The following is a 27468-nucleotide window of genomic DNA, read 5'->3' on the forward strand; positions in this document are numbered from 1 at the left end:
ATAGCCTGGGTGGCTCCTTTGAATGCCTGTGGAGGTGATCATATCATAAATGACTTGTTTCAGGCTTTGCTCTTTCCTTGTTAGATAAGAATGTATTTCAAACAAAAAGGAGATCCATTTTAACCTTTTTTCTGACTTCAAAAGCTAAGTAATTTTATACAGTTGTAACCTGCCAGAATTGGCTGTATTGTTCATTTAGGGCAAGGTTGTGCTTCAGCACAATCCTTTTGAAAACCAAGCTAACATAGCTTTACTAACACTGCAGCAGATTTGAGACAGGATCTATTCCTGGGTGGATATCTTAATTGCTTGCATATCTGTGATTTTACAATTTGTTTTACTTTGTCCTAGTTAAATGAACTATGTGCACCCTGCTTCTCAGGAGCAGCAATTCTCTTTTCATACTCTCTCTTACCGGTTTCATAATCACCCTACCATGTTAAAAATGAAACCACTCATTGTAGTCTGTCTCATAATCCTCATGTGGGCTGTTTGGGCATATTGTGCCAGTTCTGTCTTAAAGAGAACTGCAACACTGCATATACAGTATTAATATTCTATTGCGAAAAGGTTTGAATTATTATTTATTGGTTCAAGCAGTGAAGAAATAAACCATTTCGAAAAGTCCTGTGCAAAGAACATTTGTAGGCTGTAATGTGGATAGGGTGTGGCGTTTTGAAAATATTGGAATATTTCCATAATAAGATGAATGGAAGAGGATGCATAAAGAGAGACCTGTGGGCAAGCTTGTCCTTAAGACACCGCCAATTCTGCAACTCCTGTTTAGTTTCTTCCTCCAAGCCATTATTTCTGAAGGTCTGAAGAACAGGTCCATCAGGTTAAATAGAATCTCAATCCCCATCACAATACCTATCTGTGCAGCAACTTGTCTATCTGATCTGAGAGCTGTAGTTAGCTGCCAACCTTGCAAACAGAAAGCACCGCCTCTGCTCTTCTTCTTTCTCCTGCTATTCCCCTTTCAGGGCTCACACAGAACCTCCAAAGGTACATTTCCTGTAGACAGGATGAAGAGTTGAAATTCAGGTAGCCTTGCTGTTGAAGAAGGGCGTTTCTGAAGCTGATTATCTTCAATCAATAGCCAAGACGGGCTATGTTGTCTCTGTTATTGACAAATTACTGTTTTGAGAACTCTTCTTGAAAGTTTCAGACTTGCATGTAATACTACATCTCACCATTCGACAAGCTAGAAAATATTTTCAGGCAATATACACCTATTCTTTATTTGATAAATGCTATTTACAATAGATTAATATGAGCTAATTCTTGAAGTAAACTTTAAAATTATGTTCAATTTAACAAGGCAGAAGCTTTTCACTCCTGTAATTACACTATTTATACAGCATATAACAGATATAAAGGCTCTCTTCAAATCCATGAGCTTCTTGTGATGTAACACTCTGAAGAATTATACAGTGCAAAGCATATCGCAATCTAAAATATACTTACTCAGAAGTAGGTTAATTAACTGTACAGCAAGCAGCTTCAGTGTTGTACCTCTATTTTCACGTAAGTTATTTTTCTTCCTTTTTACCATAAAACTGAGAAGCAGTCACTTTAAGCTAATTTTTACATCACACACACACACAATTAGCCTTTGCCCACTGTCTTCCCCCTCTCCATAGAAAGATTCTTTCCAATCATATTGTTAGAAATTCTAGACTTAACAGACTTCTAGTCAATTATGTTTCTAATACATACAGTAAAAGTAGAAATGAAGTAACGGTGCTGAAATTGTCTTGAGTATTTTTACCAGAAAGATAACCCACAGATGGAAGTGGGAAAGGCCACATAAATTAGGAAGGTAAAACTTTTCAACTATTACCCTATAGTTTTTTTTTTTAATGGCTGAACCCAGCAAACTGCAAACACAGAAGACGGTGTGCTAGCTGCTGCCTTACAGAGTATCCACATGTGCTCCCACATACAGATGGTGCTCGAAACTGACAGTACAAAGCATCTGTTACATATGCTTGGCCTGAGACAAGCGCCCAATTTCCCTTCAACAGCTGGCAACTGAAGCTTGGAAGATTTACTCATGGTAACCATACTACTTCAAGAAAGTACATATGAGTGCTCAAGATTAAATATTTGTCCCTATTTCTTTTTAAAAATGCCTCCACACGGGGAGAAGTGTTTTAGCCTAAACTTCTAACATTAGTTTTCCACCTGTAAGTAATTGTTGGTACAGAGAAAATTCAATGTGAGCCTTCACCAAGCTTTCCAGTTAGAGGTTTGCAACCCCAGTGAGAAGTAGATGTTTGCTGCCTGTCTGTATACATGATTTGTGAGTGGGGCCTAGGCCACAAAAGGTAGGCTGAGTAAGGAAGTGCTGTTCAGAAATCCTAAGTGGATGCAGGCGCCATCTGCATGGTGCCAATGCCAAACTGTTTCCTGAAATGGCAATGTATTGATAGTTTTAACATGATAGTTTTAACATGCATTTTGAGCATCTTCTGTACAAAGATTAGCTCAGCTAAAACTGAAATTGTTTCACTGCCAGTTATATCAAAATCAATGGGGTATAATATTAACTGTGCACTCAAGTCCTGCTGTTACAATGTGGCTTAAAGCGCCCTGGTCATTCTTTCTCTGTGCTGCATCTTCTGTACTAGACTTATTTGAATCTTGTATGCCATATATACAAACTCAGTGGGCTATTTTAACATGTTGGGATGCTTGGCAACTAACTGTTAAAATAGAGTGGTGATGATACCCATGCAGTATATTCCAGAACCTCAAACATTTGGTTTTACTTTATTTACTAAAAAGCTACCCCATCTAGGTAGCAGTAATTATAAATTAAACCCCTCAGAACTATACAGTGATAAGTGCCATCATACAATCCAACTACTTTAACTGTTCTAGACTTGCATTTCCTGTCTGTTGCATATTTTCTATGCTACATGGAAAGTCTTACATTATAAAATAAGTACTGAAGTAACAATTTACATATTATTTTACATTCATTCAAGGAACCCTTTCCTTTCTCCAAAGATAGAATGAGTATCTCAGACTTGCAATAAGACCCTTTTAACTCTATAGACTTCATCAAAAGTACATTCTGAAACAATTTCATGTGATTACTCAATGGGATAGTTGTATTTATTCTAGAGTACTAGGACACCTAGGTCTTAGTTTATTGAGAGAGATAGTTAATTCAAGTATGTTATTTTCAGTAGTGCAAAAGGAAGATAGCAAAACAAAAACCAGAAAGAAGATTTAGACATCCCAGAGCCTGCAGTTCTTGTGGGTATTATTTCACTTTCCAGAATATCTCCAAATTAGCAGTCTTTATGTAAAATCTGAAATTGAACCTTCAGATCTGTTTTCTGGAAAAAATAAACAGACATTTTATCAACTTAACTCAGTTTACTCCTGAACAACAAAATTGAATTAGGGTGCCATCCATCATGGCTGTCTGCAATACACTGAACCTGGAGGATTATGGGCATCCAATGGAAAGTGGGAGGAACACAGAAGCAAGAATTGCCTCCAAAAGATTTAGACAACTAATTCTGGTCATTAAATTGTTTTTCCTTCCTCACAAGGAAGAAAGGCTGAAGCACCACTAGGATTACTCTGAGGAGGATGGTGCCTTGCTCTGCTCTTCCACATCTCCACCTCTTTATTCATTTCATAATATTCTTGCAGTTCTCTGAATTTTGAAAAGCACAAATAAAATTCAAAATTAGCTATTACCTCAGGAGAGTGCCATTTAATGCTTCACTTTATGAATTTTAATGTTGAAATAATAAGGTTATTCTAAAAGTTTATTAAGCACAATCCCTTGTTGAAGCATCCAAATACTCAACATACTGTACATCAGGGGCTTCTAAGCTCTATTGTATTCCACCTCCTCCAACAGGCCAAGCCAAAACATTTTAATATCAATGTCAATGGTTAAATAGAACAGTTTTGTGGAGCCTTCTATTTTTTTAATCACAAAAACTTTTTATGACAAAAAAGCAGCACTGAACTACACTGACTCTCTCTCTCTCTCTGATTTAACTTATAAAACAGCTTGAGACTATAATATTTGATGGAATTCCTCTCCAAGTCACAATATTCTAAGACACTATGATCAAGATCAAGGAGGCTTGATAGGTGACAGCAAGAAGACAACCTTCTCAGTGGCAGGCCCCCTGATTTTGGAACAAGCTCCCCACAAAGGCCCACCTGATACCAACTTTAACATCCTTTTGGTGCCAAGTTAAAATGGTGCTCTTTTGATAGACCATTTAATCCTCCCTATATAGTACATTGGGGCATTATGTCAGGTCTTATGTCCTAAATTTGTGTTAATTACTGTAGTTGTTAAATTCACTTTAAAATCTGCTTTTAAATTTTTGTAGCATAGTTTTATAATGTTTTGCTATTATTTGTATTTTATATTGTATTTGTATTTGATTTTATGTGCTGTTGTAAACTATCCAGTCAGCTTCAGCTATTAGTCAGTACAGAAATAAAACAATGTGCCATTGCAGCCTCACAGAGGTTGCATATTGGTATTACCTATCATTCTGCAGGCACTTTTGATCTGTGGAATGCAGCAGCCATAATGCTCTTTCTGTTATAGGTACAAGTCAGCTATTTGGTCCATCTTGCTCAGTTCTGTCCATACTGATTGGCAGTGACTCCTTAGGGTTTCGGACAGGAGATTTCAGGGCTTGAATAAGGGACATTTTGCATGCAAAGCACGTGCTCTGCCATTGAGCTGTGGCCATTTCACCTCCTTTACCTACAGATGTAATCTCAATATTTTGCTTTCATTTTCTGATTTAGGGTGTAGACTAAAATGCCTATCAAGTTCAAAAGTAAACATACATAACTGCACACTCATAATCCTTACCTTCTCCTTCTTTGAAGGTATACATGCATCAGCCACTGGGCAACGAAGGGCCATAAAACAGCAAAAGCTAAAGTACCAGGAGAAATCTCAAAGGGCCACCAGGTTGGTCTCTAAACGACACACAAAAGTCACAATAAATGTTCCTCTCATAGAAAATGTTGGCTTGTCTGCAGAGATAGAGGGTTATCAAGGATTATACATTGGTACTATAGATAATTGAGATATTGTGGATTGTTCAGATCTCGTCGTGGTTCTAAGGAGGTTCAACAGTTCTTAAATGTATGTTCCTCTGTGCTTCATTGTAATTTTTCAGGGCTTTGTTAACAATATTATTTTCACATAAAAACTACAACACCAATGTTATATAGAATAGTATTTTCTCACTGGGCTGTTCCAGAACATGGAAATTCCCTTATTCTGCAATCTTGAAAACAGAAATATTTAAAGGCAGCAATCCTATGCATACCTACCTGGAAGTAAACTCCAGTGAATATACTGAAAATTTCTTTATACTTTCAGCTACCATTTAGTTAAACTAGTGGGAGTCAGCATAGCACTCTAACATTTCATTCATGTTAGCTGGTGGTTTAATTATGTTTTTTAACACTTAAATAGAATAATTTAGATTAACCAGGGCAATTAGTGAATGCATACTTTGTTAATCTAAGCTACTTCATGATACAAGTGGCAGTTCCAATGCTGCTTTTCCATTTTCTTAGGATGCTATGAAAAGGTCTACTCTAACCTTTACAGCTCATGGAAAGTCAATCTGCAAAGCCCACCATAAATGTCTAAACTATTCTTTTGTTGACTTACAAGTAGATAAATCTTACCTTAACAGATGAGGCAGGCTGATTATTTGAGTGTAGGCTTGCAATTCTTGCCTGTAAATGCAAAATAAATTTCACAAACTACCACATGGGATCTTCAAATTTATACTCGTAGCTTCATATTATCTTGTGTTAAGAGTGTAACATGGTTATTTACATGTCTTGCAAGATTTTATCTTGGAGCTACGAATGTGCGCAGTGTCTGCTATCTATTCTTCTTTTTCTTGTACTTCTTCACACCTCTCCATAATAATTATTTTATGCCATTCCCAGAAACTATATTCTATGTTCAATTCCTAATAGATGTGGGTCCTGCAAACATCTCTAGCTGTGACAAAACAGACACCTGTGCAATTTTCAACCCCGACTTTTATCCTACACTAAGGCTATTTTCTTTTCAAAACAATGCATTCAATGTATCCTTGATTCAGGGTTTTAAGTAAACTTTAATTCCAACAGCTTAAAACTAAGCTGTTTAAATATATTTCAAAAAAACTATCTTATATGCATATAAAAGAAGATTTTTCAACACCTGGAAAGAATTTTCTCCATTAAGCATTCCATCTAAACAAACTGCTTGAAATAAATAGAAACATTAAGATATGATATAGGGCACTGCCTTGTACTGAGTTACTACTGTTCCATATAGTTCAGCATTATCTACACTGACAGCAATTATTCTCTTAGGCAGCTTTCTTTCCCAGCCCTACCAGGAGATGTAAGGGACTGAATCTGGGACCTTCTTCATGGAAAAAATGTCCTCTACCATTGAGCTATGGTGCCTCCCTTTTCTACGGTACCAATCTAGCAAGTTTTACCTGTGAAGTTGTCAGTGTCTCCAGTGCGTGTAGCCTCTGAAGAATATTTTGCATGTCTTCTTGTAAGCGTATAAGAACTACTGCGATTTGTTCATTGAAGCTGCCCCTTGGTCCTCTGTCTGAACCCCATCGTTCACCATCTCCTCCGCTGCCCATCTGTCCACCCTGGGCACCATCACCCACAGGGTGCATTCTGTGTCCTACGTTAAGGAAAAGAAAATCCCTTTAGAAATAAGCCACGAGTTATATATAAAATACACTACAAGTCCAGAATTCCATTAGTTAGCAGAAAATGTAAGAATGACATTAGACTTGCTTCAATCTACAGAAGATGATGTAGCGGAGCAAATATTCCAGCAGTACCTCTCCCTCTTCTGATTCCATAGAAGTCCACCTTTTCACCACCTTTTTTTTCTTTGTGAGGTCCTCCATCACTTGCCTTGCCATCTTCCCCACCACACTTGACTTCACCTTTTCCTTCAACTGTAGCCTCCTTTATACCTTCTGTCTTGTAGTTTTCGATTTCCAAAGTTTTTAGCAGTCGACTTTGATCTACTTCAGAAAAATGGAATGGATGTTTTGAAAATTCTTTGGTTGATGTACTGATTTCCAACATCTACAAGTTAATAAAAACATCTATTTTATTTTGGGCTAAAATGGTTTCTAACAAAAAGCAGTTCCCCCAGCTATGCTGTCTAGTATATAGCCTATAGGATATGTATCCTTGCATTTAATACACATTTTGAAAAAATTAAATAGCAGCCACTGAAGATTTTCCTTTTAAAACAAGTAACAGCCCCAAAAGAATGTTTTTATCCAGAACACAGAAGGGGAAGAAAATTTAACTTCCCCATCCTTTGCTGTTGTTATGTGCTGTCAAATCGTCTCTGAGTTATGGCAACCCTGTGCATGAAAGCCCTCCAGAATGAAGGCCCTTCATGACGGCCCTACTCAGCTCTTCCAAGTTCAAGGCTCTATCTTCCTTTATGGAGTCAATCTATCTCATACTTGGTTTTCCTTTTCTTCTTCTGCCTTCCACTTTTCCTGGCATGATTGTCTTCTCCAGGAACTTTGCCTTCTCATGATGTGCCTAAGGCATAAGAACCTCAGTTTTGTCATTTTTGCTTCTAGGGAATTCTCTGAGTGGATTTGATCTAGGACCCACTTATTTGTCTTTCTGTCAGTCCAGAGTATTTGAAACAGCACCATATCTCAAAAGCATCAATTTTCTTCTTGACAACTTTCTTCACTATCCAGTTTTCACATCCATACATAGTAATCAGGAATACATGTGTGGATCTTGGCCTCAGCCTTCAGTGCAACATCCTACACTTGATTATTTTTTCTACTTCCTTTATTGCTGCCCTTCCAAGTCTCAGTTTTCTTCTAATTTCTTGGCTGCAGTCTCCCTTTGAAGTGACAACTAAGCCAAGGTATGTAAAACCTTTCACAATTACAATTTCCTCCTACCCAGTACAATTGTGATAGATATCATATGCTCCTGGAACAACTATTGCATTTTGTAAAACACATGATAAATGCAAACATGTATTTAACAACACATTTAGTATGCTCTTAGAAACAGAAACAGAGCGAGTCAGAAGGGGTCTCCCAGGCCATCTAGTCTGACCCCCGGCTTTGGCCAGCTCCGCTCATGACATGTCTACCATGTGCATGTCCAGCCTATCCTTGAAAGCTGGAAACTTTGTACTGGATGTACATTCCTGTTATTTCTTAATCATCCTCCTCTTTTAATCAGGCTTATGCTTCTCAGATAAAAGGTTTGTTATAATCTACCGGAATTTTTGGCTTTGAACAGTATGCTATATCAAAAACTACTCTTGAAACTAATTTCATCAGTCTGTAACACAGCATGGATGGTTGTTGTTCAAGAAAACAAGCCTAAATGCCTTGTCAGTTTTCCGAACTAATTTAATTTCTCTTCAGATTCTGGTCATCATATTACTTTTCTGCTATACAGTACCAAACTTTACCTCTTCTTGTCCAAACTGTTCCATAGAATCACAGTATATTTCACTATCTGAATCACTTGTCAGGTGCTGAATTCCATAAACCTCCTCAGTAGTATCTTCAGTTACACCTGTGCATACAGGCACATGATCCAGTAGTAAGTGCAAGAATAGAGTAGCAACTCAGTACTAAAATGTCAGCAATATGTTATCATAGAATAAGAACAGAATACTTGATCAGGCTTTAAATTTAAAACCATTAACTTGGTGCACAATGCAATTGGAAGCCCATAATATCCTGTTCTTCAAGGGTTACAGACATCCAATTGAGGTTAGAAGAAGCACAGAGTCAAATATCACCTCCATGTTCCACTTAGCCTGCAAAAGATGTAGATGGCTGATTTTGGCTAAGTTTTGACTCTGGTGTAGGAGTAGCAGAAGTTGAGGTACCACCTGGATACATCATTTCATGGCAAAGTCTCATTCCTTCCCTAATGATTACCCACAAACCTCCATGTCTGAGGTTGGTCTTCTGACTTTGGATCAGCTGCCATTGGAAAAGAACCACAGCAGCTATAAGAGCAGACAGAATGTACTCTGAGATCAGAGTCCCAGCTTGGAGAAGTTCCTGGTGTTGGGACTAACTTTCCCAATAGGATGACACCTTAAGAAACTTAGGATAGTAACAAAGCATGCACCTTTCTTAATGCAGAAGAACAATTGCCTATCTTATCCTGAAATCACTCTTCCCAAACTCACATCATGTCCTTATGACCATTACCGGGTTACTTTATAGATACATTACATACCCTTGATTTACATCACCAATTTCAAGCACATACATAATGTTCTTCACATTCTTTCCAGTGAAACACCCAACCCTACACACACACACATCTTAAAAAGGAACACATTCATTCTGGCATAAAGTTTTTGTGGACAATGGCCTACTTCATTAAATGCATGGAGTGTCAGACCATGTATATATACCAGGTTTATATACCCTACATACAGCACAAGGAGGAGGGAGAACTAACATCACTGTTTAGAGCTCTCCAACCACCGCAAGTTCTGTACATAAACCTGGAATTTTCTATTACACTCCATCCATCAGATGAAATGAGCAGTAGCCTATAAAAGCTTGTGCCAAAATAAATATTAAACTGTAAGGTGGCACAAGACTCTGTTATATTTGGTACCACTACATGCATGGAGAACATGTTTGCTTTTTCCCACTGCATAAAGGCACAGTGCGCATATGGACCAAGGTATATTATATAAAATGTAATATAAACAAAGAAAACAGTATTATACAGAGAAAAGTAACTTGAAATCTTCAGTCTTCTGCAAAAAAATGTTTAAATGGTCTTTATAAGCCAAACAGTAAAAATCCTGTGTAACCATTGCTGAAAGAATATTCCTCCTGACAAACATTTAGGGAAATTTAGATAATAAGGATACTACCTTGGCAAGAAGACCCTAAATTAGTTGCAATGGGCAGTTCAAGAGGTTTGTCTCTCTTCTTTATCTCATCATCCACATTTAACCCATTCAGAGCAGATTTAGTCTGTATGCTATTGTGCATATTATTAGACACATCTTCACAACATCCATTGGCAACAACATTGTCCAATTCTTTATTAGTGTTTGAACTGAGTTCCACAGTTCCACTTTCTGTAAAATCGTAAGAAGACAGATTTTAAATATACATGTGTGTGTGTGTGTTATAAATGTGGGTTTTTTATTTGTACAAAAATAAGTTTTATATTTAGTTCAATAAATAAACAAATACTGTAGGTTTTTAAAGTAAAAAATTTTAAAGAAAAATTATAGGTTGTTTCCTTAATGTTATCAATTTTAAATACCAACCCACATTGTACCATATAAGAAAACAAGTGTTTTAAGTACCCCAGGAAAAGGGCCTATTGCTGCAGTGGATAGTATACACAATTACTAGAAGAAAAAAAGCGGGCTGGGGGGGATGTGATTCAGAAATAGGTACCTTTTACAATCTGCTGCAATTCCATTTCTTCCTCCTGGTGTGGCTCTTCCTCAGATTCTGCTCCACTGTCACTGCTTTCGGATTTGCCATTCAGGGCTGGCACAGAAGTTATGGCATTTCCAGGGTCTAATAAGTTTTGAGAAAAATAACCGTTATGAGAGAAACTGGATTTTTATTTTGGTGGATTAAAATGATTCCCCTTCCCTCTGTTTTGTCCACATGAAAGTATTTTAAAATTTACTTTAATTTAAAGCTTACTTTCCCTGCTCTGGCACCTGTAACTGAACATTATCCTTCTCATAGCCAAAAAGGGTGTGTGTGTGTGTGTGGGGGGGGGTGTGTTGGCTGGTTAGGCACATTATTGCTTTGCTAAAAGTGCAGAGTTCAAAGTACTAGTCATCAAACTGTTAAACTCACTAGGCATGAGTCATATTTTATCTAGATACCATAATTCTGCATGGCTTCGAGAGCTCTTTTTAGTAATAGCATAATATATGTGAAAAGGCAAGTTTTCAAATAAAATGGAAAGACAACTCTATTATACAAGAATAGTAAAAAGATGTTCAACTTTTATAATAATTATATTTCTACCAATGAGCAATTAAATATTTCCACGAGTATAAGGCTGCAGATACAAGGAGAACAACACTGGTTGTTATAACTTAAACTGACCTTTCGTTAAAATGAACATTTATTTCAGTGTGCAATCAGCTATTCTAACAATCGGCAGGAAATCCAACTGAACTGCTGGAAGTTCCTTTTGCTTGCCCAAACAACATTAAGTACCATAACCACAGATGAGAACACAGCATACAAAATAGTGAACGTTATTAGGATTTGTCTGTTCATGAATACTAAACAAAACACAGGGAAATTAAGAGATCGGTGGTCTGTAGTAATTTGTACCTTTGCAATGCCAATCTTTACATTCAAATTCCACAAAGCCTCATTAACATGTTTTGCTAATGACTTGCTGCAAAATAATCTGTTAATCAAAACCACAAAGAACTGTGTGAGATAAAGGGTGGAGCAGCAAATTCCAGGAACCTTCACCCAGTTGGATCTGTTTCACAACAAAACAGATTACAGTGCCAAGCGGGAAAATTTGTTTCACTAACAAAACCATTCCAGAGCAAAGAGTAGCTCCCTAGCCAGGTAAGCTTCCCCCATATAATTCCCTAAATATGTTTAATATAAGCAATTTTATTTACTGGACCACCAATAACATGATATGCAAAAGTCTTTCAAGGCTTTTATTAGCATAGATTTCCAGTCTATACTGAAATTTTCAGCAGTGTCCTTAAAATTCTTTCACAAACCGCACTATATTTCAGAATAATCTCTGCAGGTGAGAGTCTTCTACAATGGTTCTGCTCTAACTTATGGAGCCAGTTCAGAAAGTTATATGGGTGACTATGTTTTGGCTTCCTAGCAATTATCCATTGAGCATTAAAACAACTGAATTGGCTATTAACAAGGCTGAGTTCAAGGTCTTGCTGTTAACATTAATTCATGCATTCTATTTTTATACTGCCCATTAGCCAAGGCTTTCTGGGTAGTTAACAAAAGCTAAAATTAAACAAACATAAAAGAGAAGTACACATTAATTTAAAAAAATTAAAAACAAATTGCTATGATTCAGCATAAAGGCATGGCAGAGGTACAGAATGAAATGGAATATATAAAAACAAATGTAAAAAGTTAAACTATCAAAATAAAATAAAGTCTTCTGCTGCTGCCAAAAAGTATACTAAGTAGGTGCCAGGTTGGGGAGCGTATTCCAAAACTGGGACCCACCTCACTTCATTTGGAAGGGGATCCAGAGAAGGACCCCTGAAGTTGACATCAGGTCCCAGGTAAGTACTTATGGGAGGCAATCCTTCAGATAACCTGGCCCCAAGCTGTTTAGAGCTTTAAAAGTTAGTACTAGACTGTGAATCAGGCCTGGACCATGAGCCAATTTCCATTAATAGTCTTGGTGCCCTATTTTGGATCAGTTAATTTTTTGGACCATTTTCAAAGGCAGTCCCACATACAGCACATTGCAGTAATCTAAACAAGAGGTTACAAGAGCATTAAACAGCTTGGGACCAGGTCATCTGACAGATCATCTTCCCTTGTATAGACCTGTCTCTCATTAACAAGAGATTATCTTTCTGGTTGTATTATCAGATTGCCATTCTGCAGTAACTCAGGAGGAGGGCTTCTTTGTGATGGCACCAATATTGTGAAATGCTCCTCTGTTGCTAATCAGGCCATCTCATCTGTGGTGTGTTGTAGGCATTAGTTGAAGCCCAAACTCTTTACTCTGGCATTCCTTGATTGTGCTGCCCAATCTGTTCTGCATATTTGGTTTTAATACGTTTTATATCAACATTTTTGTATTTATTGTGGCATAGCTTAATCTTTGCTTTATAAACCCTAATCCTAACCCTTTGGAAACCACACACATATCTTATTTGTGGCAAGCAGTTTATCAGTCTATTGAACAGTAAAATAAATGTGTTGTCTTCTCTTAAGTGATGAAACACATATCCAAATAATGGTTTACTTTGTCCACAGTCTGATTTGTCTAATTATGTTACTAAAAGTGCACTAGTGCTAGAAGACTGGACTAATTCCCAGCAAAAGAGAACCCACCCTGGTGGTGTCGAAAGGTGACTTAGGGTGCAACCTATTCAAATGGATGGGAGCTAAACTTACCTAGGACTGTACCTTTGAATATTAAAGCACACAGAACTATTCAAGAGGAGAGAAAATGTGATGTTCCTTAAAATATACTAGATTCAACAGCAAGAATTAAACAAGAATTAAACATCCATGTCAAGCTTCCAAGTACAAGCTTTGGTGGTACATGATGTTATTTGAAACAGGAAAGAAACAGTTTATATACGGAAGTGTATGTGTATATATTTTGCAACAAGTTAAGTGAAGAAAGAAACAGTTTCTAGGTGCATACATTGATTTTTTAGGCATGGTCAGAATTCAAAATGCTCCTCAGATTTACACAAGAACCTGTTTGCTCGCTTGCCCTCTGAACAGCTGGATTTCATGCAGTTTGTCATGCATCAAGTTGAGTGAGAAGCACTGCTGTTTTAGAAAAACAGGTTAAATGCACTTGGTTCAATAAACTTTAAAAATCCCACTTGGTTCAGCGTAGTCAGCCAAGTGACAATATAATTAGCAAAGAATCTTATGGTTAATCTTTAATCTTTAAGACTAACATTTATTTTGGCATGAAGTTTTGTGTAGTATAGTTCACCTCATCATATCCATGCAACATTGTAGAGAATGTCAAGTATTTTTTGTACAGTGCATGGTGTGGGTGGGTGGGTGGGTGGGTGGAGAATAGTATGTGGTGAGGCTGGAAGGAGAAACAAGGCAGAAAGTATGATGGTGACATCACCTTATTAACAGTGTTCATTTACAGTGCAGATAGACCAGTTGTGTGGTCTGATGAAAATCTGTTATCTTCTCATGGCTATTAAATCTGCTGATGAACTGTAATTCCAGACTGTCAATCTAAGCTCTTTTATTTGTTCCATAATAACAACTTGAAGATCTGTGAAAGAGCATCCTAGAAAGCTGAAGTGTTTTCCTGCTCCATTCAGATGATTGCCATTTCTGATGTCCATTTATTTGACATCTGATATCTAGTGATCTGTGTCCATTTATTTTTTTTATTTCTGTGAAAACCATATAATTGCTTTCCTTCTCCCCCTCAGGAAACTGGCACACAGCACTACCAGTCCATAGTCCATGTTAATCTTTATTTTCTTTTCCTCAGTGCTGTTGAAATTGATTGCAGGGAAAACCCATCACAGTTTAGCAATGTTTGTTGAAGACCTTCACTCCATCTTCCAATGGAATAATGAGTTATTCAGTTTAGGACAATGGGGAAATTTGTCAGATAAAACCTTTAATCAGATTTTTTTCCTTTCAAAGCTCTGAACGGTTGAAACAAAAAGTTGCCAAGTCCTACATGATCCAGCAAATGCTGGGAATGGTCCACATGCTTCTTCCAAGTTCATCCTGTTGGAAGACACAGCTTCTTGTTCTGGATTTTATTTATTTATTTCCACTTATGTGCTATCCCATAACTCAAAGGTTCTCTGGGTGGTTTACAAATGCTGAAAACAGCGTATCAATACAATGAATATTTGGCATATCCAACCAACTCCGTGCCATTCCTATACTACCCAAGCACTTTTCACTGGACCACTCAGCATGGATGTGGTCGTCATCATCTTTTTTTTTCTTCTAATGTTTTTGTGTACCAGAAAATAATATTTTGGTCAGCTACTGATATAGTGGGTTTATGCTTGAAAAAAAGTTTGTATTCCTTTGCTTTGATAATAAGTGTTTGTATAATCAAGTTTTGCAGAATATTTACCAGAAAAATCTTCTAAATTCCTCTCATCAACCACTTGCATAGATGCTTCAGTTTTTAGAACTTCAAGATTTTAATCCAAAAAAGCATACTGAATCAGATTTCATACTTCTGAACTACATGAGCACACTGGTACAACCAGTTTGGGCTAAGAGCCCTTTGAAGATTTTAACATGGTAAACAAATCGAGCTTTTCTATTGAATTAAGTTCAGGCAGTAAGCATTAAGAAGCTTTGAATTTCAGCACATTTCCTGGGCCCTTGTGGGACTATTAACTTTTCATTAAAAGTTTAGGTTTATAAAAATATTCTGAGACAAGATATTGAGCTTTCATTGGGAGTAGAAGAGCTGTGTGCATCTTTAAAATGTACTGATGCCCATTAGCAAGAATTCATTCCAATTTAAATTATCTTCCCCATGACAAGCAGGAAAAGCTCTGTAACCCACCCCGCAACACACGCCTTTTTGAGCAATAGGGACTCTTTTATGGTCAGAAAGACCTCTTGCAAGGTCACAACACTCACTTTCCAACGTAGTTAAATAGTAGTTTTGCAACTGTCATCAGCAGCTGCCGGATTGTGCCTATGCAATTTCCACTCTACCACATCCATACAATTTTTGGTATTTTTGTTGCTGCCTGACCCTGGCTTTTAGCTTTCTTTCCAGGTTAAGTAGTGCTTCACTCCCCGAACTGTCAGGTGGCTTTTAGGGCTGAACTAAATTTAATATTTAATATTTATTTAAAACATTTCTATGCTGCCCCATTCGCCGAAGCCTCGGGGCGGCTCACAACATAAATTAAAATACATTCAAAATATAAAACAAATTAACAATATAAAATAAAACCTGTCCCTTTAAATTGCACTCTTCCCTGTTTACATATTAAGTATAGATAATCTGAAGAGATAATCCGAGTTAAAGAACAACAGGAATATATAAGGGAGTAGACAAGAATCCTTTCTGTGTACACAGCTTGCTTTTTTTGTGTCTCTCATCCATGTGCCCCTTTTGTTTAATAAGTCAGACCCACCCCTCAACTTTATGCATCACTGAGGAAAGCCCTCATTTAGCAGAGACATGCTCACTATCATTACTAAAATGGCCAACGCAAACAGGTCTAGCCTTTTTCCTAGCAGCATTGACTCCACAAAAGAATTGTCTTTCTTCCTCTAGTAGGCACTTTAGTGCTTAGTATTTCTTTCATTTAGACTCCTTTTCTCTCCTTTTCAGAAATATGGTGTGATAAGAATGAATAGCCTCCATGCAGTTCTATCAATTACCAACATAAAGCCAAAGTCCAAAATCAACCTATTACAATAATAATTTGTTTCAACTGAGAACATTAACATAGATCTCTAAGCACAGTAAGATTTCTGGGCTAAATACTTCCGAAGTTCTCAGGTACCACAAACCAGTAATTAATGTTCATGTAAGCATTTAAAAGAGGAACAACATAACTACAGTTAGAAGTCATCACTAGAAAGCACCACTAGAAAGGTACACTAATGTGTCTTTTCAAAATAATTCAAAATAGATACATACGTTTAGGTTCCATCATGTATATGGTGAAATAAATATATACCATCTTAGTGCTCCTGAGTTTGATACATAGTTAAATATTCCTTCATGATACACATGAGTGCTCTGGGATACACATTTAATAAACAAATTAACTTTAATATGTAAAGATCAAACAGGGATGGTAACTTCAGCCATCCAAATGCTATTATACTCGAACTCCCAGTCCACATAGCTAATCTTAGGGATGATGGGAGTTGTAATCCAACATTTAGAACACTAAAGATTCTCCACTCTAGTAAACTATAGGGAAGAGATTCATCTCTGCCAAACACAATAGATATTTTTCCCGAGAAATAAAACAGAAGGGAAATTGGGAAAAGGGAATAAAACTCCCAAACTTAAATATACAACATTTGACATAGGGAAGGAAAAAATTAATAGCACACTACCCAGGAGATTGCTTTCTTATGTTGTTTGTTTCTACACATAGGAGTTAAATAGCTGTCTTTACCTGTTAAGTACTAGAACTTGGATTATAATATATTCTAATTCATATAAACATCTTTTTTATTGTTATTATTTTCCCTCTAAGAAATAAGTGTTAATTATAGGAGTGTTCCACTACTACCTGAGGCACTACCACCATATGCCTGGTCAAAGGAATGATATATAGTTGCACAAAAGATCTATTAGTTCTGGCTTTTAGATATGTACAGTACAATCCTGCATATGTCTACTTAAAAATGAACCCCATTGTATTTAATGCAGAATATGCCTAGGTTGATACGTAGAGGATTGCAGCATTAGCAAGAAATGTTACATTTAACCTTAATGTTATTGTTAATAAAATCCAAACAAATGACATCAAGTATAGTTTAATGCAGGGGTGGGCAATTAATTTTCCTATGGGGCCACATGAGAAACTTTGACAGTTGTTAAGGGCCGGACCAATACACTTACAGCTCTGCTCAATATATATCTCTATAAAAACAGTAAATGAAACATTACAATGATACAATGAAAATGTGGAGCACAGAACAACACTATTTAATGAATAGTCACAAAAACATTAATATTACATGAAAAGCAATAAATTCAATTCAATTGAGCAGATCCTTCAAAATAAAAGCAGCACAGTTGTATTGCTTGCATCTTTATTATTTATATCTTTATTATAGATTTGCATTGACTTTTAATATGCCAGTGACCTCATGCGGGCCAGTCAGGGTCAGCCATCGGGCCGGATGTGGCCCGCGGGCTGTACAATGCCCAAGTCTGGTTTAATGTAATCCTAGCTAATAAAATAGTGGATATGTAGGCATTTTATAAACCAACCTGTTATTATACCAGATCCTCCGCGTTTTTTATCTTCTACAATTTCATAGAATGGGCCTAATACATGAAGCAGTTCTTCAACCTTGTCTGTCATTGGCATTGTTTCAAGAATCTGTAGGAATACAAAATGTTTATGAACACTGTATCATTTGGCTAGTTCAACAGCCAGTGCAATACTTACATATGCACACAACAGGACAAAAATTATCTTCGACACTGCACTCTACAGTCCTCAACTGCAAAATCAAATATTTTATGATCGGATATAGTTCAACTTTTTCTCCAAATTAAATATTGTGTTCTTCCTGTGTTATAACCGAAGGAATTAAATCTTAAATCAGAACTGCAGAAATACTAAAGCACACACATTTTTATACATTTTAATTTCCTTTATGCATTATCACTACAGGAGAACTCCATGTATCTTGTGATATCTCTGTTTGGCAATGGACCTATCCAAATCCAACCTAACTAGGTGTAAAGTCCACTGAACACAGTAGAGCTTCTGAGGAGTCATGCAGAGGTTCACATTAAGATCAGATCCTATCCCTGCATATTATTAAACAAGACTTGCTAATTTTAAAGGACTTGCTTCCAAGCAATTCTGCTCAGAATGTGAATCAAAAGAAGTTGTCAGGAATCAAATTCCACCACTTTTGTTACAAACAAAAGGAACTATCAAGTAAATGTTAGAGCCTTTAACTAGCATAACCAGTTGGCATTCCATTTGAAAAAAGAGTTGAATTTGTCAGATGCATAAAAATAAACAGTACAGGGAATATGGAGAAGCTAGATAAACTCCTCAGCAAATAGTCTTCTGACATTCTCTCTTGTGGGATTCCATACTGTTTTTACCATGCAGTAAAGTAATGCATGGTAAAGAGACAGCGCTATAGTTAAATCTATGCCAAGAAAGATGGAAGACAAAGCTTCCTTCTACTGAGTCAGCCCCTTGGTCCAGTAGCCCAGTAATATCAACTTAGGCTGGCAGCAGTGGTTCTCCAGGATTTCAGGCGGGATTTTTTCCAGCATTATCAGGAGATGGCAAACATTGAACTTGGAATTTTCTGTGTGTACAGCAGGAGTCCTGCCCCCAAACTCTCTACATATACTTTTAGAAAAGAAAATATTAGCTAAGATGGTGTAGCAACAATAATTTGGAGAACATTTAATATGTTAAGCATGCAATCCTATATAGGTTTAGAGAGAAAAGAAGTCCTACAACTCCTAGCATTTCCCAGCCAGCATGTCTAAACCTACGTAGGATTAGATCCTTACTGGGTGGATTACACAGAGATTTCTTTTATACAAGTATTATTGGAGCATGCAATTACCAAAGCTAAATTAGCACTGGACAAACTTTTGGTAAGCCTCAATGCATTAAATAATTACAATATCTTTTCTATTAATTTCATGTTGAGAAGAATAAGCAGTGCCTTTGATTATAAGCTGAGATAGAGAGCCCACCAACTACAAATTAGCACTACTGATTGCCTCCAGAAATCACGAGGAAGCAAGGTTAAAGTCCCTCATGCAACCCCAATGATCCTGATCAAGATTAGAATTCCATTTTGCAAGTCATACCAAAAGCAACTGTTAGCCACATGTAACTGTGCCATGCACCCATGGATCACCCAAAGCATGTGAATGGTATTGCAAGAGATATGGAGATATAATCAGATGTGACATATCAGAAAGCACACCATTATCATTATCATTATTTTATTTTTATCTTTACAGTTTGTACTTGAAAATACTACTCAACTGAATGTCAAAATTGAATGTAAATTGCATAATATGCTCGGTACTTTTCACCACTCAATGTAAGCCTTGCTGAAATTAATTAGAATTACACAACAGCTTAAAAAGCATTCCAAGTTCTGTCTTCAATGTTTTAGCAGAGATTCTGTGGAGAAGCTTGAGTCAGAACCAGAATGAAAGCCTTAATTTATTTAGGCTTTATTTTCACAAGCTCAGCAGAAGATCCACTCCATGAAGACTCCTCCTCCTCCGTCACAGGCAGCAGCCATTCAAGAAGGCTGCACCAAAATAGATGAAAGGAGGAAGGAGAGCCATACCATCTGGGAGATTCACTTTTTTTCTGTCTTCTTTTTCCATTCTTTTTTTTTTCTTTTGTGCTGGGTCTTTAGATTGTAAACTTGTGAGGAGGGACTGTCCTGTTTTACTTAAGATATACAAATATCCCTGGGAGCCTTTTTGGCTGAGAAGTGGGATTAAAATACTTTAAATAATAAACAACGTAAATACTTTAAACAGGACAAGTGTTTACTCTTAATAGCTTATCAACAATTAAAACTCCAGGGAAGTCAGAATTCTGACTTTATAATGGATTAGTATTTTATGAATTTAACAGAGTATCAGTAGGTCAATTTTGATCACTAATTAGTATAAACTATTGTTATTTATCCTGACCACACAGAATTGGTTAAGTTTTAAACACAAACACACAACAAAACAGGGATCATACCAGATGTTTATATTGTTGCTTAGCATTTAACTTTCCACATGCTCCAACTGCAAGTCACCTAGTACTCTGGTAATACATTTTTCCTAACAAATACCCAGGAGACCATAAACTGTTTGAGCCCAGATACCAACTTTAAAACCATACACTGCAGTGACTACTGCTTCTTTACTTTTCTCTTTCATTGTGAATTAGGTACAGTGCCAGAGATTCATTGCAGGCTGCTTCCCATAAACTTTCATAATGCACTGCACTAGCATTAATCACTTCTGTTTCATAACAGGAATTTCCATAAAGCTCTTAGCATTATGACAGCTAGGATACCTAAGGTAAAGTTCATCAAATAATTCATGTAAATCCCTTCTGTAGCTTAGCTAGCAGTTAATTGAGTTTCAGGATGCAGCAGCATATAAATAAAATTAGTGTAGAATGTTTTCTATATACTAAGCAATATTACCTTTTTCATTTCTTCAACATAGGCAATCATGGCATCTTCTTTGGGCATATCCCCTAATGCACTCCAGGCATCCCTACAATAAGTATCACAAACATTCTTAACACACTTCAAAGCTAGCAAGTCTGGCCCAAAATGGCTGCCCATTCACCCAAGTCAAACTTCAAAGCTGACCATTACTTCAGCACTTGAGGCAGAAAGCCCCACAAATATATCTCCCAGTTCTTGGCAGAAATATTAAATCAACTAAAATTTTTCTGCCCTTTCATGACACCTAAAATTTGCTGCCTGAGGCAGCCATCTCATTCTGCCAATGGTTTAGGCAGACCTCAAAAAATAGGCAGATATGCTATAAATATTTTTCTTATTATGCCCTTGATATTAAGGTATGATAGTAATCTGCCACAATTAATCTGTACAGTGATACCTCGGCTCATGAACACCTTGGTTCATGAACAAATCGGGTCACGAACAAAAATTTCTGAAAAAATTCAGGAACAGCAAAGCAGAGCCGCGGGGGAGGTGGCCGAGATTCCGCCTCTGACCAGGCACGCCTTCCCTGCACGAATGGAACTGCGATCATGGCCATCTCTCCCTCCCCGAATGCGCCTGTGATCACTCCCGTCTCTCCCCCGCACCCCCCAGCGTGTCGGGATGACGGGTGTCTGCAGGGATGACAGGCGCAATCTCGGTCGTGCTGGGGGGGCAGGGAGATGGCCGCACTTGTGCTTGGGGAGGGGGGAGATGGCCATGATCTTTGGTGTTGTCACTTTGCTTCATATTTTTCTGATTTAAAAAATGGTTACAGAACGGATTAACCTTATTTACATTGAACCTTATGTGGAAATTTAACTTGGCTCACAACCAATTTGGGTCATGACCAGAGTCCTAGAACGGATTAAGTTTGTGAGCTAAGGTGCCACTGTATTTCTAAGTATAAATATATTTTCATCGGACAGGTTCACATGTCACAATAAGTTATCCTTTGATTCACAAACAGTGAATTGTTTTTTTATAGAACAACTCATGATGTGCTAGACAGATGACTGGGCTCGCTGTAGGCTACCCCCAGATTTCTCCTCTTTGGTCTTTCTCCGGGCTAAAGCTGCCTTGACTCCTCTCTGTACTTTTCCCTTCTTGAGTACCTAAAGTCTCAGGAAAGAGTGGACAAGCCACAAGACATTATGTCCAGCCCAAACAATTAGAGAATTTCACAGGGAATGATGTGATCTACTTACTGCCCCTGCTCCCTTTCTGAGCAAAGATTATGATTATGACAGTTGTCAAGGGAAAGCAAAGGAAATAACCTTATTGGGCACCTCTCTAGATCGGTGTTTGTAGTTGCTACCTGCTGCACTTTGACTGCAGACAGTTTGCTTTTTAAAATCAGAATTAGCACACATATTTGGGAGCTGTGATCCAAAATATCCAGCAGCATGAAGATGGAAAGGGCTAGTTTCAGACAGAAGTCTTTCCCAGACCTGAGATGGACTAAGCATAGAACCTTAGACCATAGAGATGCAATGCATGTGTCCTACTCTTTGCTACTGAAAGAAAGAGGTAAAGTTTGTCTTCCTCTCCTAAGGAAGGCCTGTCAATACACTACAGCTTAACACTCCTTTTCTCTTGTGTATATTTACCATTTATATCTACCAATAGGATCCCAAAATCCAGGTCTTGGACTGTTACAAGGTCCTTGAGTGGCTTGCTTATAGAAGCTATAAAACTTGAGCATCATTTCGTTTGTTGGCTGGAATGAACCTACAAAAAAGAATTTTAGAGTGGAAAATATCATAAGAGAAAATAACTTTTAAACACACATCCTATCTATATAAACTCAGCATAGACAGAAAACTGACTGCATCATGTGCAGCACCTGGCTATTGGAAACTAATAATAATAAGATGTACCATTATCTTCCATGGCTATCCCAATGATACCTAAGCTACCAAAGTACAGAGGACATCTCTACGCTGTTTATGTTTCTCCTTTAGGTGTGGATAGTGTGTTTGACCATTGAGCCTTGAACATACATCTAGGTGGGCTTTGAAGAGATGGGAAAATAGAACAGAAAATTAGGAAACTACTCTTATAATCCCTGGGTGAGTATCCTAGGGATATCATCATCATCACTAATACTACATTTATACCCTGCCCTCCTCCTCCTTGAAAGAAACTTAAGGTGGCTTGCAAGGTTCTTCTCTCCGTTTTATCCTTACAAGAACTACTGCACGAGGTGAGCTAGGTTGAAAGTTTGTGACTGGCTCAAAGTCACCCAGTTAGCTTCATGCCTGAGTGGTGACTCAAACCCAGCTCTCCCATAGGATTGCTTGGATTCCCTCTTCTAAGGCTGGGGGCAGTAGATGGCTTTCAGGAGGAGGAGTTGGCAATCCACTCCTCCTCCCCTGCCACCTCACAGACAGCATGGACAGAACCACATTAGTTTTCTTCCAAAGTCAGAACAGTGGCCTCAGAGGAGGAGGAGAAAAGGCTGCGTTTTGGTAGATGAGTGGGAGTAACCCAAAGAGATTAAGAAACCATTTATCCTCAGACTTCTTCCCTTTGTCAAGAGAAATCAGCAGGGAAGAAGGCTGGGGAAGTAAAGATCACCATGAAAATTCCTCGAACCCTACATTGGGTGACTGGATTTGAGTATGGGGGCTTCCAATCACAGAGGGACCAATCAATAAGGCTGAGCATCTACGATGCTCCAGAAAGAAGGCTTATAGTATTATTAGAAGGAATTGTACAGCTGTCTTTTTCTCCTTGATGGATGTTCTGCATTAAAGAAAAATACAAAGAAGTAATAAGAACACACAAGTGGGTCACACATAAGTAGAAGATGGTAACATCTGGTTCCCTGTAAATGTCCATGAATAAGGCAGAGTCACACTGCCATAGAAGTCTTGTCCGGGAATGTCCCAAGGCTCTAACCATTTCCAGCAGATACCCATGTTAATCTATTTCAGCAAAGACAAGAGCCTTGCATCACCATAAAGAATTGTGGACTAGAACCCACAATGTAGTGCTAGGGGAAAAAAATAGGGCAATACCTCATATGATGCTTTGGGTAACACTTCATGAAGTAGATTTTCATCCATGAAAGGCTATGCCATAAATAAATGGGTTAGTCTTTAAGATGACACAATCCTCTTTGCTGTTTTTGGTAAGGTTCCATCATAATTACACATAACTAGATGTGAGTCTCATTGAACACAATGTTGTTTACTACTACAGTGCAGTGCAAAGACTGCTGGATTTTAAGTGACATCCTCCAGCTCTTAAGATTTGCTTCCAAAGCCCTTTTGGGGTATGGGAGGGGGTATGGGAGGCAAGACTCACAATGGGTGCTTCCTAACTGTGGTAGCTCAACTGCGGAACACACTTTACAGAGATTCTTAGGGTGTCTTTCCAGCACAAGTTAAAATCCCTTTTTCCTCTACCCAAGACATGTAGTTATTTTTTAATGTTTCTGTTCATCTGCTACTGTTTTATGTTATGCTTCAATAGCTAATTCCTGCATTTTATTATTTTTACTGAAACTTTATATTAACTACTCTGAGAAGAAGCTACCTGAAGAGCAGCATGTTAACCATTGAAGTGTGCAATTCTATTTATGCAGGCGAGGAAATGCTGGGGTTGTAGGATTTTCTTTGTCTAAACTTTCTATCTGAGCAAATAAACAAATATGGCTCACTAGACAAAAATAGCCTGGAAATGCTAAAGAAATATTCTGGATGTCAAAAAATACTGGAGAAAGTGTCCACAGATCCTGTGCCAGAATGAATGTGCTACCTTTTAAGCTTTTGTTGCTCTTATTTATCACATTGTGTTTTGGTCCTCCCTGATTTTTAACGCAGTGGTCCTTTCCTTTACATCTCGTTAAACTTTCGAGTTAATAAGAAGAGAATTCCCAGGAAAATAGCACATACATATTTTTATCCCCGAAAAGAAACGACCCGCAGGTTCAAGCATCTACTGTCTCTCCCCTGCCGACCCTTTCCAAGAGGGGGGCCACATTTGGGGGGGAAGCCTGAATTTACGCCCTCGCCCTCCACGGTCTGCCCCCCCCCCCCCATCACTGCTCCCTCCTTCACTTACCGTTTTTCGGCAGACTCTGAATCACCTTCACGGCCGCCTCAAAGCGCGTCGCATGCACCGAGGCGCCGCCGCCGCCCTCCGTCTCCGCCATGTCCCGCCTCCGCCTCCCTCAGCTGGGCCCGAAGAGGGTCGCGGTCGCCGCCGCTTCGCGAGGAGGCCCCTGCAGCGAAGCGAACCCAAGACATACTGGGAGCCCAGAAGGAGGAAGGAAACGTGAAGCCCCGGCCGTCTCTACCGGCCCCCGCCTCTGCGGCCAGGAGCAGGAACTGTCTCGGCCCGCCGCCCGGCAGCTCCCCCGTGCCAGCCTCCCCGTCCCCCGCTGTTCCGCGCTCCCCGAGGGCCCAGCCCCTTCAGCCGCCTGCCAGGGGAAGGCCTCATCGCACCCACCACGAAGCAGTCCATCAGCTGCGCCGCCGGAGCGCCCTCGCCCCCCGCACACGTGCCCTGCGAAGCCCCTGCTTTGCTTTTGTGCGGCCGCGGTGAGGCTGAGGGGCGGCGTTGGGAAGGCCGCGGCTCGGTGGCAGAGCACACAAGGGCCCGGGCTGAGTCGCTGGCTTTGGGAGCTTGTGGGGGAAAGGCTTCTGCCGGAATCCTCGAAAGCCATTGCTGCCAATCAGCGCTAACAATGTTGGACTGGAGGCGCTAATGCCCTGGCTCAGACTGAAGCGGGTCCCTAAGCTCTGTTGAGGGCCTTACAGGTAAGGGACGGTAAGATCGCTATTGGAAGCTGCAGTCTTGCACACACATCTTTCTCTCCTGCCCCTAGCCTGTCCATCTGAGTAGACACATTTAAGATAACACTGTAAACTCAGATGAACTCAGGGTGATCCCATCCACTGGAACTTGTCTATTATCATTCTTGATTCATATAGAATTAGCCGCTCACATGACACCTGAAGAAGCGAACAGCTCCCTGCCCTGAAGGGCTTACAGTGGAAAGCAGTAATGAAAACAATTGTCAGAGTAAAGTAGTGTAAATACAACTGAGATTGTTTCAGCCACATACAGGAATGTAAGGGGTCATGTCAAAGGATTCATGGAAAAGGAATTCACTACTCTTCTTTCTCTCATTTTTATCTTGTCTTATATCAAGAACATGTTCCATGTTTTGGAGTCTTGTGCATGTTCATATGGAAATTAAGCCCCACTGAAGTTAATGGTGCTTCCCCTGAAATAATTGTACTTAAAGGTTTGTAAGTTTAGGCTATACAGGGTAATCCTATGGATGTTCACTCGGAAGTATATCCACTGATTTAAATGGCCTGACTGCCAAGTACATGTATATAGCAGGTAAGGGAGGATAATGGTCTTACAATGCAATTCCATGCACACCTACCCAGAAATAAGTCCAATGGAATTAAGTGGGCCTATTTCAAGGTGAATGGGCATAAGATTGCTATCTCCATCTGTGACTAGAACATAACCTTCCAGTTTCTGGGAATCCCCATCATGGATGAAGTACCATTAATAACACACACTGAATAAGAAGCATCTACCCATTAACTTTTTTTTAGCAGTGCTACTCATGCTGTACACAAACATGGTTTTAAAAGTTTGTTAGAGAGAAAGTCCTGAAATGCACCAAATGGGATGTAGATTAGTCCTCTGTTGCTTTCCACTTCACAAGACCATCAGATGCCCTGTTCCCATGATGTTTGCATTTTGCTGCTTTGGTTCCCCAAGCCCTTGACTTAATCCAAAAGTACAACTTGACATCCCACAACTCTAGTGCCTAACTCTTCCACAATACTGACATTCTCCTCTCATGCCATCAAATAGTACAGTTCTCCAGACATTTACAATAACCTCATTTCATTCCCTTACCTTCACCAAATTGGTAACTCAAAAGTTAATTTCAGCCATTTAGGGTACAGCCACTGACCCCATCCTCAACAAAGCTTTCAAGGGGGTCTTTAAATGAGCTCTGCAAATCCACCTTCCAAGTACAGGATGAATTATTTCCTACCCACAGTGCACAAGAATGCACAATCTACTACTACTATTAAACCCTCTTTGGGAACCTTCCGAAGACATATCCACCAACCACATCCCCTCCGTTACAGCCAGAAGTTGACAGCTGCCAAAGACAAATGAAAAATAAATTTGTATCTTCCAACTTCCTAGAGTAAATCCTCATTCCTAAGCAGACGAAAAGGGTGTCAGGCAGCACCGAAGAACAGCTGAGCCGCCTCCTCACTATTCCATAATGAAAGATCACACGCAACATAAGGCAATCCCCACTCCTACCTTGAAGTGCCAGACTTGAACTAACCTTTGCCCAAGGCTCAGACTCTCCTGTTAATGTCTTCCAACAGCCGCTACCAACTCATTCTTGCCCCGCCTCTTAAGGGGCATTCTGGGAAATGTAGTCCAGGATCTAGTGCTTCCTGTCTCTAACATCCTGCTTGCCATGGCAACCTTTTTGTTTTTTTTGGTCTTTCTACAGCTGTAAGAACGCCTTTTGTGAACTCCTTTTAAATTTTTTATTTAAAAAAAATAAGAGGATGAACATTCTGTATGTATTCCTTTGGAAGGAGGAGTAATTGATGCTGAATAGCTATTGGTAAACATTTCACCTTTCTGCCTACGGATTTCTGACAGTTTAAGTTCACACCCAACACGAAAGATCAAACACCTTTCCCATCATCCACACTAAAGATCGCCAGTACTCAGTTGCTCATAATTAGCAGAG

The 27468-nt window shown here is 38.8% G+C and overlaps 1 protein-coding gene across 4 annotated transcripts; it reads right to left on the bottom strand.

Moving 5' to 3' along the window:
- Window positions 1-565: 565 nt before the first annotated feature.
- On the bottom strand, window positions 566-27120 carry ACBD5 (acyl-CoA binding domain containing 5). 4 transcript variants are annotated; one of them, XM_044424982.1, is made up of 13 exons: window positions 27049-27120; window positions 24777-24936; window positions 22316-22436; window positions 20679-20751; window positions 17737-17848; window positions 10491-10616; window positions 9953-10162; window positions 8513-8619; window positions 6882-7134; window positions 6519-6718; window positions 5704-5754; window positions 4871-4980; window positions 566-1120 (listed from the first exon to the last, which is right to left on the bottom strand). In XM_044424982.1, exons 2-13 carry the CDS (start codon window positions 24865-24867, stop codon window positions 1093-1095), a joined length of 1482 nt encoding a protein of 493 aa, XP_044280917.1. In that variant the 5' UTR covers window positions 24868-24936; window positions 27049-27120; the 3' UTR covers window positions 566-1092. The 4 variants fall into 4 exon arrangements, with proteins under 4 accessions (XP_044280917.1, XP_044280920.1, XP_044280918.1 ...); XM_044424985.1 differs by lacking the exon at window positions 27049-27120 and adding an exon at window positions 27024-27045; XM_044424983.1 differs by lacking the exon at window positions 27049-27120 and adding an exon at window positions 25164-25336.
- Between the last annotated feature and the right edge of the window lie 348 nt (window positions 27121-27468).

Source organism: Varanus komodoensis, unplaced genomic scaffold, assembly GCF_004798865.1.
Source record: "Varanus komodoensis strain SLA01 unplaced genomic scaffold, ASM479886v1 scaffold15, whole genome shotgun sequence".
Taxonomy (NCBI): Eukaryota; Metazoa; Chordata; class Lepidosauria; order Squamata; family Varanidae; genus Varanus; species Varanus komodoensis.

Bases quoted from the DNA above. Each gene is read 5' to 3' on its own strand.
- ACBD5 (XM_044424982.1), bottom strand. From the start codon at position 24,867: ATGGCGGAGACGGAGGGCGGCGGCGGCGCCTCGGTGCATGCGACGCGC. The intron at 5,755-6,518 runs GTAAAACTTGCT...TTGCATTTACAG, and splicing joins AGACACTGACAACTTCACAG to GCAAGAATTGCAAGCCTACA. The intron at 4,981-5,703 runs GTAAGATTTATC...TGTGTCGTTTAG, and splicing joins AGCCTGCCTCATCTGTTAAG to AGACCAACCTGGTGGCCCTT.